Source organism: Malania oleifera, chromosome 10, assembly GCF_029873635.1.
Source record: "Malania oleifera isolate guangnan ecotype guangnan chromosome 10, ASM2987363v1, whole genome shotgun sequence".
In the NCBI taxonomy this organism is placed as follows: domain Eukaryota; kingdom Viridiplantae; phylum Streptophyta; class Magnoliopsida; order Santalales; family Ximeniaceae; genus Malania; species Malania oleifera.
Window position 1 is genome coordinate 8,873,142 of NC_080426.1, and position 18,441 is coordinate 8,891,582.

The 18,441-nt window shown below is 37.4% G+C and overlaps 1 protein-coding gene across 2 annotated transcripts in view; it reads left to right on the top strand.

Moving 5' to 3' along the window:
• The first annotated feature begins 7,515 nt into the window (after positions 1 to 7,515).
• The window catches only part of LOC131165319 (AP3-complex subunit beta-A), a 46,118-nt gene continuing 35,192 nt past the window's right edge, over positions 7,516 to 18,441 (top strand). For both annotated transcript variants that reach the window (XM_058122990.1, XM_058122988.1), the window contains exons 1-5: positions 7,516 to 7,646; positions 7,777 to 8,000; positions 9,260 to 9,336; positions 9,747 to 9,996; positions 10,704 to 11,333. In XM_058122990.1, coding sequence (XP_057978973.1) covers positions 7,607 to 7,646; positions 7,777 to 8,000; positions 9,260 to 9,336; positions 9,747 to 9,996; positions 10,704 to 11,333 — 1,221 coding nt within the window. In that variant the 5' untranslated portion in view covers positions 7,516 to 7,606. The remainder of the gene's footprint in view (positions 7,647 to 7,776; positions 8,001 to 9,259; positions 9,337 to 9,746; positions 9,997 to 10,703; positions 11,334 to 18,441) is intronic.

The following is an 18,441-nucleotide window of genomic DNA, read 5'->3' on the forward strand; positions in this document are numbered from 1 at the left end:
CGTTTGGCATTACCACCGGTCCTATCTAGGATCCATGACGTATTCCACGTTTCTATGCTGAGGAAATATGTCCCAGACCCTTCCCATGTGATCAAATATGAAGCACTGGAGTTAGGTGATACTTTAACTTATGAGGAAGTGCTAGTGCAGATTCTTGACTGGAAGGAACAGGAGCTACGCATGAAGAAGATTCCACTGGTAAAAGTTTTGTGGTGCAACCATGCCATTGAGAAGACTTCCTGGGAACTAGAGGATCAGATGCGCCAGAAATATCTGCATTTATTTAGTAGAGTTTAGAGTTAAGTCAGTCAAGTGAATGGAATAGTATTGTAGTTTTTATTTGTATAGTGTAACGTAGGATAGATAGAATTTTTATTTTTGAAACGTGAATGGTTTTGGGAGAAATTTGAATAGTTGTAATCTCCCAGAACCTTCGTTGTAACCACGGTATTCCTCCGCCATAAGTGAGAGTAATTAATAAAAATTGGAAGTGTTTTCGCAAAAGAAAAGAAATAGGGGAATGACAAATTTCAATGACGAAATTTTTTATAAGGAGGGGAGAATGTAATAACCCCAAAAAGGTTTATAGAAGATTAGTAGAGTGATTCCAATAAAATAATAATAATAATTAATTAATTAATCAGATTTAAAAATAATAATAATAAAATAATTAAAATTTATTTTTATTTTTATTAATAAAATATATTATTATTAATATTAATTGAATATATTATTATTATTATTACTATTATTATTATTATCCTGAAGGAAGCTTCATGCTGAGGAAATACGTCCCAGACCCTTCCCATGTGATCAAATATGAAGCACTGGAGTTAGGTGATACTTGAACTTATAAGGAAGTGCTAGTGCAGATTCTTAACTGGAAGGAACAGAAGCTACGCATGAAGAAGATTCCACTGGTAAAAGTTTTGTGGTGCAACCATGCCATTGAGGAAACTTCCTGGGAACTAGAGGATCAGATGCGTCAGAAATATCTGCATTTATTCAGTGGAGTTTAGAGGTGAGCCAGTCAAGTGAATGGAATAGTATTATAGTTTTTATTTGTATAGTGTAACGTAGGATAGATAGGATTTTTATTTTTGAAACGTGAATGGTTTTGGGAGAATTTTGAATAGTTGTAATCTCCCAAAACCTTCGTTGTAACCACGGTATTCCTCCACCATAAGTGAGGGTAGTTAATAAAAATTGGAAGTGTTTTCGAAAAAGAAGGGAAATAGGGGAATGACAAATTTCGAGGACGGAATTTTTTATAAGGAGGGGAGAATGTACCCAAAAAGGTTTATAGAAGATTAGTAGAGTGATTCAAAAAAAAAAATAAAAAAAATTAATTAATTAATTAATTAATCAGATTTAAAAATAATAATAATAAAATAATTAAAATTTATTTTTATTTTTATTAATAAAATATATTATTATTAATATTAATTAAATATATTATTATTATTATTATTACTATTATTATTATTATCCTGAATGAAGCTTCAGGCTTCTTCTTCTTTTCTTTTCTTATTCCACGCAGCTCTCAACTCTCTCTTTCTCTCCTCTCTCCCTCTCTCATTGATTTCGTGATGAATTTTCGCTCGATCGAAAATCCGAAGATACCATTGGATTCCATTCTCCACTGTCGTCATTTCTACCGGAGCGAATTGATGGTAGGGGCGGTGTAGGCGTATTTCCTAGGGTAAGCTATTTTTCCTTTTTTCTTTAATTTCTTGCAAATTATAAGCTCAATTGACGAATGTACACCACCACAAGAATTTAGGGATGATTCTCTACAAGTCTAGTGGGACGAAATTCTCATAGAGGTGTCGGGCCAAAATCCCAAATTTAAGATACAGGGTTATTAAGGGGCTTATTTTTAATTAATTAGTATTAATTTAGAAATACTGAAATATTAAGCATTTGAGGCTGAAGTATAATTTCTGAAATTTAGGACGCAGGTGAGCGCCGCGGGTGTAATTTTAGGACCCGCAGGCAAAATTTAGAAAATTAAGTGGGGGAGTTAAATGATAGTTTAAATATTAATTTGAGGTATATGGAACCTAGGGAAGGTTAGATGAGTATTATTTTGGAGAAATAGATTAATTAATCTGGAAAAAGTGTAAATTGCATGAGTTAAATTTCGGGCGCGAAGGGCGTAAGATTTTGGGTTTCTAGCGAGACTTTCAGTAAGTCAGGTAAGGGAAATAAATTATAACAGTATTTTTATAAAAATTATGGGTTGAGAAATATGTGAAAATGGTGTATGTTATTTTACTTGAAATTTATTATGATATAAATATGAGATGAAATTTGTGTGGCATATGATTTATATTGAGAAATGTTTAAACTGAGTTAGATGATTTACCCTGTGAAATATGTGATACTGAAATGTGTTTTAATATAAAAATTGAAACGTGGGAAAATAATGAAAGTGAAATGTGCAAGAAATATGTTCCATGAGAAAATGAAGAAAGGTAAAATATGGAAATGTGTTTTGAGAAATATTGAGTAATTGTGAAATAAGATATGTATATGATAGTATAAGATGAGATGAATTATGATATGAGAAAATATCATTTAAATGATAAAATGTATTGAGAATATTGATATTGAAATGTGAATATGTGAAATAAAAATATTGTAATGTTAATTCTGCAATATGAAAATGAGAAATGTGGAAATACGTGAAATATGAATGATAAAATGCCAATATCGCATAATGATTGCGGTTTTGTGGTGGTAAACCCTGTTGGATGGTTATGATATTAAGCACGGTATCGTTGCGAGTGGTGTTAGTGCAACCACACGGACTCTTGGAGCGTGTGGCGTGACAGTCGACTGTGCCATTGTATAGGGTTCTTTGGCCCCCTGAGTCCGGATCAGGGTTATAGGCCGGCCAGTCGTACTACAGACGCGATATGTGATATGATATTTGATCTAACCGGGTCAGCAAACCGCGGTTAGATCCAGCCTTCGGGCCGCACAACCTTTACCATGGGGGGAAGCATAACGTGCATAAAAAGATCCTTAGGGTGGCCATGAGTTACATACGCGATGTCGGTTTTGATACCGAGGATACTCATGAGCCGGGAAGTAAAGTGGAAGTGAAAAGTGAAAGAATGATAAAATTGGCTAAAATGAGAAATGAAATAAAGAATGAAAATTGAGAAATAAAGAATGATAAAATTGAGAAATGGAACTGCGTAAGTTAATAATATAAATAATTGATGTGAAGTGAAACTCTTCGCCTGACAGCTTATTGAGTAAGGTGAGTGCCCTGATAGGTATCAGATGTGGTCATACCTAGCTGCATAACGTGTTAGGGCAGAGTGAAGTTACCTGTATGGGCAGGTAATTTTCCCTATTCTCAGGAACTTCGCGAGTTAATATGTGTTCGAAATCATTAAATTTGAGAAATGATTTTAAAACTTACAAAAAAAAAAGCTTGTAATAACCTGGGCAGTTTACTATATTACGAATTAATATGTAAATCGTGTAATAACCCCAAAAAGGGTTATAGAAGATTAGTAGAGTGATTGAAAAAAAATTAATTAATTAATTAATTAATCGGATTTAAAAAATAATTAAAATTTATTTATTTTATTAATAAAATATATTATTATTAATATTAATTAAATATATTATTATTATTATTATTATTATTATTATTATTATTATTATTATTATTGTCCTGAAGGAAGCTTGAGGCTTCTTCTTCGCTTCTTCTTCTTCTTCTCTTCTCTTCTTTTCTTTTCTTATTCCACGCAGCTTTGAACTCTCTCTCCCTCTCCTCTCTCCTCGATTTCGTGACGGATTTTCGTCTAATCGAAAATCCGAAGATACCACTAGACTCCATTCTCCGCTGCCGTCATTTCTATTGGAGTGGATCGATGGTAGGAGCGGCGTAGGCGTATTCCCCGTGGTAAGTCATTTTTCCCTTTTTCTTTAATTTCTTACAAATTATAAGCCCAAATGACGAACGGACACCACCAATAAAATCTAGGGATGATTCTCTATAAGTCTAGCGGGACAAAATTCTCATCGGGGTGTTGGGCAAAAATCCCAAATTTGGGGTATGGGGCTTATTAAAGGGCTTATTTTTAATTAATTAGCATTAATTTATAAATGCTGAAATATTGAGCATCTGGGGCTGAAGTAGGATTTCTGAAATTTATGACCCGGGTGAGCACCACAGGTATAATTTTGAGACCCGCAGACAAAATTCAGAAAATTAAGTAGGGGTGTTAAATGATAGTTTAAATATTAATTTGAGGTATATGGAACCTAGGGAAGGTTAGATGGGTATTATTTTGGAGAAAGAGATTAATTAATCTGGAAAAAGTGTAAATTGTAAGAGTTAAATTTCGGGCGCTAAGGGCGTGAGATTTTGGGATTCTAGCGAGACTCTCAGTAAGTCAGGTTAGGGAAATAAATTATAACAGTATTTTTATGAAAATTATGGGTTGAAAAATATTTAAAAATGGTGTATGTTATTTTACTTGAAATTTATTATAATATAAATATGAGATGAAATTTGTGTGGCATATGATTTATATTGAGAAATGTTTAAACTGAGTTAGATGATTTACCCTGTGAAATATGTGATACTGAAATGTGTTTTAATATAAAAATTGAAACGTGGGAAAATGATGAAAGTGAAATGTGCAAGAAATATGTTCCATGAGAAAATGAAGAAAGGTGAAATATGGAAATGTGTTTTGAGAAATATTGAGTAATTGTGAAATAAGCTATGTATATGATAGTATGAGATGAGATGAATTATGAACCGAGAAAATATCATTTAAATGATAAAATGTGTTGAGAATGCTGATATTGAAATGTGAATATGTGAAATGAAAATATTGCAATGTTAATTCTGCAATATGAAAATGAGAAATGTGGAAATACGTGAAATATGAATGATAAAATGCCAATACCGCATAATGATTGCGGGTATGTGGTGGTAACCCCTATTGGATGGTTATGATATTGAGCACGGTACCGTTGCGAGTGGTGTTAGTGCAACCATACGGACTCTTGGAGCGTGTGGCGTGACAGTCGACTGTGCCATTGTGTAGGGTTGTTGGGCCCCCTGAGTCCGGATCAGGGTTATAGGCCAGCCAGTTGTACTATAGACGTGACATGTAATATGATATTTGATCTAACTGGGTCGGCCAACCGCGGTTAGATCCAGCCTTCGGGCCGCACAACTGTGACCATAGGGGGAAGCATGGTGTGTATAGAAATATTCTCAGGGTGGCCATGAGTTACAAATGGGATGTTGGTATTTGATACCGAGGATACTCATCATCCGAAAAGTAAAGTGGAAGTGAAAAGTGAAAGAATGATAAAATTGACTAAAATGAGAAATGAAATAAAGAATGGAAATTGAGAAATAAAGTATGATAAAATTGAGAAAAGGAACCGCGTGAGTTAATAATATAAATAATTGATGTGAAGTGAAACTCTTCGCTTGAGAGCTTACCGAGTAAGGTGAGTGCCCTGATCGGTATCAGATATGACCATACCCAGCTGCATAACGTGTTAGGGTAGAGTGAAGCTGCCTGTATGGGCGGATAATCTTCCCTATTCTTATGAACTTTGCGGGTTAATATGTGTTGGAAATCATTGAATTTGAGAAATTATTTTAGAGCTTATAAAAGAAAAGCTTGTGTTGTATATCTATACGATTATGTGAATGTGAATATCAGTGTATTTTCCTAGATGAAACGATGGTTTGGAAAATAAAGTGTATTATAACTAAACTCATATGGTCACACACTGTAAATAATTTATTCCTTCTTACTGAGATGTGCCTCACCCAAATTATCTCAATTTTTCAGAGGACAGAGATAGATCAGGTGATAGAGCTCCGTGATCATAGGGAGTTGGGACCCTGATATACAGGGTGAGTTGGGACTAGGGAGGTGTGATTCCCTAGGGTTGTGTTGTTTTTGGATATGAGATAGTATTGTGTATTTATGTGTATATTGATACTCTAGGTATTGTATTCTGACAGATATGTATATATTGTCTTCCACTGTTATGTTGTATAATAAAATAACTTTTTATCCGATACCCAATGTGGGTCGGGTCGTGTGAATGATAGTAGGATTGTTGACGTGACCAATTTATCGGTGTTGTGGATGACGTGTAATTATTTATTATTGAGAAAAAAAAATTGTACGAAAATTGGGGCGTCACATTTTGGTATCAGAGCCTAGGTTGATAAGTTCTGTAGACTTTAGTAGACGGTGGAATACAATACCAGAATATAGGAGTGAATTTTGAGGAAAGTAGGTGATGGGTAGATTGAAATGTGAGTTAGTGATTGTTTGAAGATAAGGTGAGAATTTAGGGTTCGATCTTGCGTCCTAGAGACAGGGATACCGGGGTTGTTTATGTGTTTTTCCCGAGGTGACGATTTTAGGAAAACCATTGATACTATCGCTAGATTTTGTTTCTGAGTGGTAGGACTGAATCTTAAATGGGGATTAAGGTGTGGATAGAAGAATAATTTATAAGTTATTGTAGTGTATGGGTTGTGTGATAGTGATTGTATGCTGAGATTAATTGTTTCCTTTGTAGGATGGATCTGGGGAATAGTAACACAAATGCGGGAGGTGATGGAGCAGGACCTTCCAGTATGGGTGGTGCAGACCCTGACGCAGTGTTACATAGCGTCACTCAGCAGGTGATAGCTGAGATGGCCAGTAGGTCGGGGGAGCGGAGCTGCACGATCGAGCAGTTCACACGTATGCGACCCCCTTTTTTCGCTGGAGGAGCGGACCCACTAGTAGCAGAGAACTGGGTTCAGGACATAGAGGACATACTGACAGTCCTCTCATGTACACACGAGCAGAGGGTGTTATTTGCCACATTTAAATTGACCGAGGAGGCAAAACACTGATGGAGGTAAGTGAGAGTACTGGAGGAGCAGAGGCCTGACCTTGTAGCGATGACGTGGAGTCGCTTTAGGGAAATTTTCTTCGAGTAGTACTTTCCCGCTACAGTCAGGAGTGTTAAGGCGTCGGAGTTTCTGTATCTGACACAGGGGTCTATGACGGTGCAGCAGTATGTAGCGAGGTTTGTTCAGCTGTCCCACTTCGCACCGTAAATGGTGCCAGATGAGAAGAGGAAGACGAGGAAGTTTGAGGAGGGTTTGAGGCAAAACCTGTATGAGCAGGTGGTAGGTTTCCGAGTTTAGAACTTCTCAGGGATAGTAGACAAAGTTGCGGTGATTGAGAGCAACATATAGAGAGGCGCAGTAGCCTAGTGCTAGAGGAAGAGGCCCGCGCCTTCTAGCTAGGTGAACTAGCGAGATTTGCCACGCATGCAACGCTGGATGGATGAGCGATTAGTATTACAAACCAGCAAAATTTGGAACGCGTCAAATTTTTTCAAGTAAATCTCGTTACTTAGTAAAGCGAGATTACGTTAAAGTCATTTGGAGAGTTATTTTTTCCTAAATAAGGTATTATTTAATATATTTGAAAAAAAAAGATAATCGGAGAAAAAACTCCCGAACACCATCCCCTCCCCGCTCACGCAGTCACACTGGGTCCATGACACGGGAGTCGATTAATCACAAGATAACTCCTTGATGGGACACAGATCGGCGAGCCACCAAACAGAATTCAAAGGTACGTCGTCTCCATTTGCTAGACGGTCGCGACGGCTGGACGCTCTGGTCACGTCCACTTCGTCTTCAACAACAACAACGGCACTCGTCTCTCTCTGTCTCTAACAGGGTTTTGATTTCAAAAACTCTAGGAAGTAAAATGTTTCCACAGTTCGGAGCTACCGCAGATACTCTGAGCAAGGCATCAACTTTGATGTTTCGGATCGGCACCGACGCTCACCTCTACGACGATCCGGACGACGTCAACATCGCCCCTCTTCTTGACAGCCGATTCGATTCCGAGAAATGCGAAGCTCTCAAGCGACTCCTCGCTCTCATCGCACAGGGTTTCGACGTCTCCAATTTCTTTCCTCAGGTTTAATCTCCACGTTTTCTATCATTGTTCCACTTTTCCTTTGTAATTGAACAAGCTTGATAGACAGAGGAAGAAAGAATGTGCAATAGAGCTTAATGCAACTATAAAGCAATCCTTACAGAAACCCTTTTTTTTTTTCCTTTTTTTTTTCTCCTCATTTTTGCTCAACTATAAGATTCATATATTGGTCCCTTTCAGTGTTTTCCTAGCAACCGAATCATGGTTTTAAATCGCGGGTAGCACAACGTAATGGGTGTAAGGGGAAGCGGGCGGATGTTACATAATGGGAAGCAGGTCCGTGAAATTTTTTGAAGCACGCACAACCTTGTGCATGTTAGCGCACTTGCATGTTTTAAACTCGTAGCCCTTTTAGTGTATTGTGGATCCTTTAGTTCAAGTAACTAAATTATTTTGTAAGGCCAACAAGTTTACATTTGTTTTAAATCACAATTGATTCAAAAATTAAGTGTGTGCGTGTATTTATACTTCTCATTCTTTTTATTTGTGATAAATTCGTATGTGTGCTAAATTAATTAATAAAACAAAATACATTATGCACTCCATTAATCTATTAGACACATAAGACATACGAATAATACAAATATAAAAGAGTTAGAAAAGAAAGAAGGTTGAAGTTGAAAAATATAGAACATAAATATCACATTATTAATATTATCAAAATAACATATTTTCCTAAGAAATTAGTATTTTCAAATTGTTAATTAGTGCATCTATTTTGAGTATTTAACGAAATAGTAAATTTTGTATCATTGTCATCCACTTTATAATCTTTTCCCCCTCTTCCACTTGGTATATTGAGAATGATATATGAAAGAGAGGGAAAAAATGAGAAGAAAAAGAAAAAAAATAAGATAATTTTTTGGTGTAATAGTCTTGTAGCGGTTACGTAAAGGCCGCTACGGCCGTGATTTTGCTTCCCACCGATTTCGCGGTGTGTAATGGCATCGGTAACCCAAAAAACTGTTATGTATTGTCGTTACGTAACGGTCGCGGCCTTTATTTAAAACCATGAACCGAATCGAATTTATTGTGTGATAATGTTAGAAGTTTATAATATCATTACGATGATGTTAACGCAAAATGGAATTGCGGTCAGGCACATACGCATGATGTGCTGCAGCGAGAGTGTTTGATAAAGGAATGAGTTTTGACGTCAGTATGTGAAAGGTTATTAATGTTTGTCGTTCTGCTGATTTTGATTAACTCGGGTATCTCTGGCTTCTAATTGGAAAAAACAGGTTGTTAAAAATGTGGCGTCCCAGTCGTTGGAAGTAAAGAAGCTCGCTTACTTGTACCTACTGCATTATGCCGAAAAGTATGCCATGCACTGTAATTTCTTTCAAACTTACATATCTTTATTGGGTTTTATAAGCCAATTCTAACTGGTGTCCATGAAACATTTGAGTTTTATTTATATATGTTTTGTATCTTTGGCTACCATTAACTAGCTTTGTGATGCCGATTTAATATTATTGCTGTGTTGGTTTCTTGTCTACACTCTACAGCTACCTTCCTGAAAGGTTGTTAGGTTTTACTGTAAGCTGCTATCTGATTTAGGCTTAAATCAGACACTAGGGAGCAGTTGATTTTGGTCCCATTGGTTGAATTTATAGATTGTGCTTTTTTATAGCATCTGTTATGTTTTAGGAGATGGATAAGAGTGTGTTTGTGGTAATGATTGTTGATATTAATGTATTATTTACTTATACATTCCTTTGTATTTAGGCGTCCAAATGAAGCGTTGCTTTCAATTAATTGTTTCCAGAAGGACTTAGGGGATACAAATCCTTTAGTGAGGGCATGGGCATTGCGTGCCATGGCAGGGATCCGTTTACATGTCATTTCACCTATTGTCCTGGTTGCTGTGGGCAAGTGTGCTAGAGATCCATCTGTATATGTCAGAAAATGTGCTGCCAATGCTCTTCCTAAGTTGCATGATTTGCGCCAAGAGGAAAATACTTCTGCAATTGAAGAGGTTAGATTGATTATTGGTAAAGGATTGCTGCTGTGGTGCTGTTTTTGTTGTTGTTATTATTGTTATTTATAATATTACTATCTATCTTCTTGAGAAGCAAAAGGTGAAAATGAAATTGTTAGGGAGGCTCGTGTCTTGAGCAGCTCTGTGTCTTATTTCATCTCACTAAGCATGTTTCTGTGCATGAACATTAATATTTTTTGATAGGTGATCTAGCTTTTTTGTTGGGCAAGAATCAACATCAAAGATGCCCTTAGCTTATGCGTTTAAGCATGTTTCTGTGCATGAACATTAATATTTTTTGATAGGTGATCCAGCTTTTTTTTTTCTTTTCTGGAAAGAATCAATCTCAAAGATGCCCTTAGCTTATGCGTTTTGGGGTGTACTGTTCGATTGTATGCATTTGTAGTGTGTGTTTTATCATGGATTTTGACACTTTGTTCAGGGAGTTTTGAGTCATTTACTTCTACTCTATTATTTAATAACCCCATTTCAATTTTCAACTACTCATTGAAGTGAAAATCAGACCTTTCATAACGGTTTTTGTTCAGTCACAATCATGCTTCATTTATTACTTGTATACATGTTTTCCCTATTTTTGTGGATATTTGTTCTTGGTATGAGAATCTGCGATTCTTGTGCCTTGCTCTTCTAAAGGTCAGTATGACTTTCAATAATGAATGCGTGATTTTTGTAATGACATGCAGATTGTTGGGATATTGTTAAATGATCAGTCACCTGTAGTAGTTGGAGCTGCCGCTGCTGCATTTGCTACTGTGTGTCCAAACAATTTGTTTCTAATTGCAAGAAACTATAGGAGACTATGTGAGACTCTTCCTGATGTGGAAGAGTGGGGTCAGATTGCGTTAATTGGGATCCTTTTGCGCTATGTAATTGCAAGGCATGGTCTCATGAAAGAGTCCTTCATGTTTTCTTCTTCTTGCAATGATAGTTACCATTTTGGAAAGGATAGTTTGGATGATAGATTTGCATTTGAAGATGACCCTGGTCATCTGAAAAGTGGGATATCTGAGTCTGAACTAGCAAATATGGTCTCCAAGTGTTATATTGAAGGACCAGACGAATATCTATCACGTTCAAGTTTGACAAGTAAGGGTTCCTCTGGATTGGATAATGCATGTTTTACATCTGGAGAAAGTAACGATGACGTGAAGATCCTGTTGCAGTGTACGTTGCCGTTATTATGGAGTCACAATAGTGCAGTGGTACTTGCAGCAGCCGGGCTACACTGGATTATGGCACCAAGAGAGGAAGTAAAAAGAATTGTCAAGCCGCTCTTGTTTCTCTTGAGATCTTCTAATGCCTCAAAATATGTGGTATCATACAATTGTCCATTTTGTAGAATTCTTTTTATTTTATGTGACTTGGTTTTTATTTATTTAATATGCTGTTTTTGTTTCCTTTTCAGATTTCATTCCAACTAATATCATGTTAAGGATGGCTCATGCATCATTTCATTTTTTCTTGGTCTTTTTGTATATAACCACGTAGCATCATCATATTAATAGAGTAACTTTGGTTTTTACACTAATATAATATATGTGTGTGTGCGTGTGCGTGTGTATGTGTGTGTGTATATATATATTCGAACCTATGATTAACTAGAGTTGATTAAATAGTAAAAACCTTGGCAGCCTATGATTTAATATGCTTTAGATTGGGTGGAGGTGAAAAACAAAAATCTAAGTTCGCTTTGTTTTCCCTTGAGTGATGTGTGGGAGATTGTGTCCTTTAAGTCAAAAAAGGTGGGGAGGGTGTTGGGGTTGGATGGGGAGTTTGGAGGACGGTGGAATAAAAAGCTTGGAGGAGATTCTGTTAAAAGGTTGGCAGTCATCTTGATGGGTTGCCGAAAGGGTTGGTGTACACATTGTTAAGGATTATTTCATCATTTTATTTTTTTGAAAGACACGAAGTGCTCATAGCCTTCACTTAACTCCGGTAAGATATTGTTCTTGTTGGCCCTGGGCCGCAAGTCTTGTTCGTCCCATAAAAGGTGCTTGGTAAGGTTGAAGCCTAAACCATGATTATATGCCCCGCGTCTTCCTAGTGTACTTTGAGACTGTGACATCCTCTCTTGTTTCATCTTTGATGCCCTCGTCAAAGTGGGTGCAGCTCTGTGTTGGGTCCACTCACATGGCAGCACCTAAAGCAGCTTTAATACCAAATATAATGCCCTCGGCCCAACTTTAGTGAGGTATCGTCTACTTTTGTTCATTGGGCCTCATGGTTTTGTCTCACAAAAGGCGCCTCACTTTTATGCCTAAAACCTCCTTACTACACGCCCAATGTGGGATTTGTGACACTTGATGTGTTTCATTGAGAGTGGTGGGGATACATGGCAAATTACAATACAATAAGGGTAAAAGGATAGCATAGAAGTTGTTCCTTATATTATAATGCAAATAGGTGTAGGAATTGTTAGAGGTTATTTATGTCTTTTAGTGTTATTATTATTAAGTGTGTTATTATGTTAATTAGCGAGAGTTAGAAAGGGTATTACTGTTATTAGAATGTATCTAATTTGTATCATAAATAGAGGGAGAGACCTATCTTCAAGTTAGGTCATCCATTTTAATCAAAATCTCAATTAGGTTATCCATTTTAATCAAAATCTCAACATGGTATCAGAGCGTGATCAAACTAAACCCTATTATACTTAGCTATCGACGAAAAACACATTCCCATCACTATATTTCACAGATCCACCTCCACCCGTAATTATTTCACAAAATCAACCATATACCCAAGCACAAAACCCTCTGAAGCCTAACCCCACAATATCCCATCACTGGAAAAGGCTCCATGCGCCGCTACGCGCTGGCCAACTGTCGGCAGTGTCGATCCCACATGCCAGTGCGTGAGAGAGTTTCCGACCACCTTTTTCTTTTTCTTTTTTGCCCCCTCTATCATGTTCTGATTCATTATTTAGACAATATTATCAAGTTGTTGGGCATGTTTTTAGCTAAAATATCCAACCTTTTTCGGTCATGCACTCGCGGTAATCTATTAATATCTGTTTGGTGTTTGTGAAGGCTTCTTTGTGAGTTTCTTGGAGCAGTGGCAGTGTTTGTACGTCAATTTGTGAGGTTGTGATAGTGCTATATCAGTAGGTGACTCGTTCACCTCGTCCGTGGTTATGTTAGTGCTTCACATATTTTGTGATTGTCTTGATTAGTTTTGATTGTTCTTCTTGTTTGATATTGGTGTGGTTGCAAGTTTGTGAGTGTTGGGATGGAGTCTATGAATCCCAAAAATCTATTTTCTACATCACTGCCACAGATAACGGCTCAAAAGTTGGATGGAAAGAACTATGTTCAAATGATCTTAAGCTATTCAAGTTTATTTAGCAGGATTAGGAAAATCAGACCACTTGCTCCAATCTGATCCTTTTGATGAGAAAGAAGAGAAGTGTGGATTCAAGAAGATGCCTTGATTGTTTCCCTTATGAAACTCAATGGAGCCACATATTGCACAAATGTGTATGCAACTAAATACGCACAAGAAGATTTGGGATTATGTCAAGCTTTTATACTCTAGTAGCATTATACGCTTCTATGATTTATCTCAGGAGTATTTTTAGTTACAATAAGGAGATAGGAGCATTGTAGATTATTTTGGAGAGATGAAGCATATTCATGAGGAGCTTAATGTCGTGCAACCTATAATTATTGACGTTCATGTGGTGCAGAAGTAGAGGGAGCAGATGACAATCCTTCGAGTTCTAGCAGGTTTGAGACCCGAGTTTGAGGCAGTCTGGTCCCATATACTTATTAGTGCTGAGCTGCCATCATTTGCCGATGTTTATTCTCATGTCCTTCATGCTTCCTTCAACACACATTCTCCCACTCTTGAATCTAGCTATGAGAGGACAACCTTTGTTATGCAGGGTGATTCTAGTTCTCTACAAAAAAATCGCGAAACTTATTGAAGTGGTTTGAGTTGTTGTGGTTATAGAGACGGATGAGGTAGAGGCACTCCTTGCAAGCGCACTCATTGTGGATGGAGTAATCATACTATTAAGCAGTGTTGGGATCTCCACTATAGACCTTCATGTGTTGCCAATGCAGCCACCACCGACTTCACACCTTTGGGAGCAGCTGATGTAGCCACCACTGACTCCACACCTTTGGGGCTGAGTCGGGGGGGATGTACTGTATCCATGTCAGAGGAAGAGTATTCCAAGTTCTAGCATTATCAAGTGTTACAACAAGCTTCTCTTCCCATTGTATCTCTTGCCTAAATAGGTAACTCCATAGTATGCCTGTCATCCAGTACTTCTCGTCCTAGTCCTTGGGTCATAGATTCCGCTGCCATTGATCTTATCACAGGTATACCTAGCTTCTTCTCCACTCTTTAATATCCTGCAATTTTACCTTGTGTTTCTCTTGTTGATGGATCTACCACTGTAGTCAAGGGAATTGGAATTTTAAATCCCACTCCTATTTCTCTTTCTTTGGTTTTATATATTCCCAAATTTCCTTTCAATCTTATGTCCATTAGCAAGATTACTAAATCCATGAATTGATCAGTGACATCCTTCCTTGATTTAGTGGTTATTTAGGAGTTGAAGACGAGGAAAACGATTGGTGGAGGGCGTGAAGTTGGTGGGCTTTACCACTTTGAGTCGCTATCTCCTTCTACCGCCTGCATTGCTGTTGCCACACCTCTCTATATTCATTGTTGTTTTGGTCATCCTTAATTGGGAAAGTTAAAATGTCTTGTTCTTGATTTGAGTTCTGTGTCTAGTCTTGATTCTAAGTCTTGTCAGTTAGGAAAACACTATCATGTCCCTTTCCCTTCCCGAGTCAATAAACGGGCTGCAAGCCCTTTTATATTTGTTCATTATGATGTTTGGGGTCCTAGTAGAGTTGTGTCCAAGTTGGGTTCCTGGTACTCTGTAGCCTTTGTGTATGATTATTTGAGAATGACTTGACTATATTTAATAAAAGATCGTTCTAAGTTATGTCATGTATTTTGTGACTTTTGTTATGAAATAAAGACTCAATTTGGTTTGCTTGTTCGAATACTTCTAAGTGATAATGCTAAAGAGTATTTTAGTGCATAATTCATTGCTTATATGATTCAATTTGGTATTGTCCATCAATCATCCTGCGTCCACACTCTTCAACAAAATGGGTTGTAGAGAGGAAAAATAGACATATCCTTGAAATCACTTGCACCTTACTTTATCAAATACATGCACCTAGAGTGTTTTGGAGTGATGCTGTACTTACTACTTGCTATCTGATCAACAAGATGCCATCTTCTGTTCTTAGTGGTAAGATTCCCTACTCCATTCTCTTTCCTAATTCACCTTTATTTTCTCTCCCTCCTTTGTTCATCAACTAACTCCAGGGGTGGATAAGTTGGATCCTTATGCTATAAAATGTGTCTCTTCCTAGGCTACTCATATACTCAAAATGGATATCTTTGTTATAGTCTTGTGCTGCATCGTTTCTTTGTTTCTGCCAATGTTACCTTCTTTGAGTCTATACCTTACTACACCCAGTCCTTGAGTCCTTCTATGCTCAATGTGTCTCTTCCTCTGCCTAATCTTCCAAATTCTACTTTGCTGTCCTTGCTCAACAAATCATCTGAGTCTCCATGTAGTTCAAGTCCTTCTCATTGTCTTTATCATCTTAATGTGCAGGTGTATTCACGACGGCGACTCCAAGGAAGAGAGTCCCCTCTAGCTTCTACTACCACGCCTTTGGTTTCCTCCTCTGATGATCATATTTCCCATGATATTGATCCTCTCATTGCTGTTCAGAAAGGTAAGAGCACATGTACTCAACATCCCATTTCCAACTATGTTTGTTATGACTTCCTATCACTCTCCTACTATTGTTTTGTTATTGCTTTATCATCTACTACCCTTCCTAAATCAGTTTTGGGAGCCTTAGACCACTTTGTGTGGAGAATTTGTGTGGAGAATGCTATGGTTGAAGAGATAAATGCTTTACATGACAATGACACTTGAGACTTGGTTCCTCTTCCTCCTGACAAGTCTGAGGTTGGTTGTCGCTGAGTTTATATTGTGAAAATCAACCCTGATGGTTCTGTGGCTTGTCTAAAGGCCCGTCTTGTTGCTAAGGGGTATACTCAGATGTATGGTCTGGATTATTCTGACACTTTTTCTCCGGTTGCTGAACTTACATCAGTATATCTGTTCATCTCCTTGGCTACTACTTCTCACCAGCCTCTGCATCAATTAAATGTGAAGAATGCCTTCTTGCATGGTGACCTTGAGGAGGTCTATATGGGAGTAAGCACACCTGGGTTTGTTGCTTAGGGGAGTCAAGCTTAGTGCGTTGGCTCAAGAAGGCACTATATGGTTTAAAATAGTCTCCTAGGGTATGGTTTGGTCGTTTTAGTGCTGTAGTACTTGAGTTTGGTCTTCGATAGCATGTAGTGGATTATTCTGTGTTTTATCGTCATACTTCATCGGGTAGGATCTTTCTTGTTATTTATGTGGATGATATTGTTATTATAGGTGATGATGATAAAGCTATTTAAAGTCTCAAACTTTTTCTATAGACTAAGTTTCAAACCAAAGATTTGGGATTGTTGAAATACTTCTTGGGTATAGAAGTATCTAGATCTCATATGGGAATTGTTTCACATCTTGAGATATCTCAAAGATGCACTTGGGAGAGGTCTTTTATATCGTGATTAGGGTCACACTTATATCTTGGACATACAAATGTAGATTGGGCTGCGTCGCCTTTCGACTAGAGATTCACAACTAGGTACTGTATCTTGGTTGGTGGTAATTTAGTTTATTGGAAGAGTAAGAAACAAACTATGGTGGCCAGGTCAAGTGCTGAATTAGAATATAGAGCTATGACTCAACTACTTGTGAACTTGTCTGGTTGAAGAACATGCTGGAAGAATTAATTTTTTGCTTTCTCAGCCTATGAAGTTGATGTGTGATAATCAAGTTACTCTTCATATTGCCTCCAATCTGGTTTTTCATGAGCGGACGAAGCACATTAAAGTTGATTGCCCCTTTGTTCGGGGGAAACTTGTGTAGAAGACCATTACTACCGCTTATGTGAAGTCTGATATGCAGCTTGCTGATTTGTTTAACAAAGCTTTTGGGGGGGGGGTGGGTGTGCTCGTGCTTGTGTTAATTTTATTTGTAACAAGCTAGGAGCAAATGACATTTATGCTCCTTGACGGGGAGTGTTAGACGTTATTTATGACTTTTATTATTATTAAGTGTGTTGGTATATTAATTATTGAGAGTTAGTAAGGATATTATGATCATTAGAATGTATTCAATTTGTAATAAATAGAGGAAGAGACCTATCTTCAAGTTAGGTTATCCATTTTAATCAAAATCTCAACAGGTTTTAAAAGTTCACAAAAAAAGACTAAGATTTCAAAATATTGTGTTAACAATCTTTCTTGATTCAAATAACTTCTGAATTCTCAAAATAATAAAGAGATGATTGTTGTTTCTAGGCACAATAGAAAACTGGGCAATTTATATTTTTTAGGCACACAAGCGAGTCAATTCTTAGATCAGTTTAGAAGAGCAACAACGGCTTTCTGCTAGCCTCTTGCGCCTTTAGCAGTGGTGGAGGGATTGATAGGCATTGCAGGGTCGAATTCTCAAAACACAAGCCTCCAAATCTTCAAACCCTAGCTGGTTTGTGGTTGAGCTCTGGAGAGAAATCTTCTCAAGGATAAATGCCAAAAAACCCTCTTGGAAAAGGACTCCCATAGTCCTATTTAGACTAGGCCTAAGGCTTCCAAGAGAAGCTAACACCCATTTTGCACATAACCCACTCTAGAAACCACTTCTAAAGCCACATAAAAAATAGCTCCCATCACAAAAATACCCCTCCAAAAGATGATTTGACCAAAATAAACCCCGAAAATATGAAATTGCAGAAATATCCAAACACCCATAAATAACAACTTTTGATATAAACGGAAAATTAGATAAAAATTTCAGAGTTGCGTCTCTTAGGTTAGTTGAGGGAGGTGCCATCGATTGAGTGAATTGGCAGAAATGGATTCATTTAGTTGAACGACCTAGTGGGACTTGTGGCTTGTTTTCGTTGTTGTTGTTATAGAATTGCATCATTCCCCCCTTCTTAGAAAGGACTCACCTCAGTGTGAATTGTCATCTTGGCTGCCCAGCACATGTCGGGCTCAATCTTCATAATATCCTATTCGCTAATTTATGAAGTCTCATAGCCAGTCTGCTAGTCCATTTTACCAAAAATCTATAATAAATTCCAGCCCTAGTCTTCACCTCTCGCACATGTATGACAGCCTCAAATTTTATACCTTGCTAAAGTGACTTTGGTGGAATTCTTGCACTCATCACTTAGTATATCACCATGGAAGGGGTACAAGCCAGCTGCATTAAAGATTGATGTTATATTTTAAAGCCATGAGGGAGTTCAACTT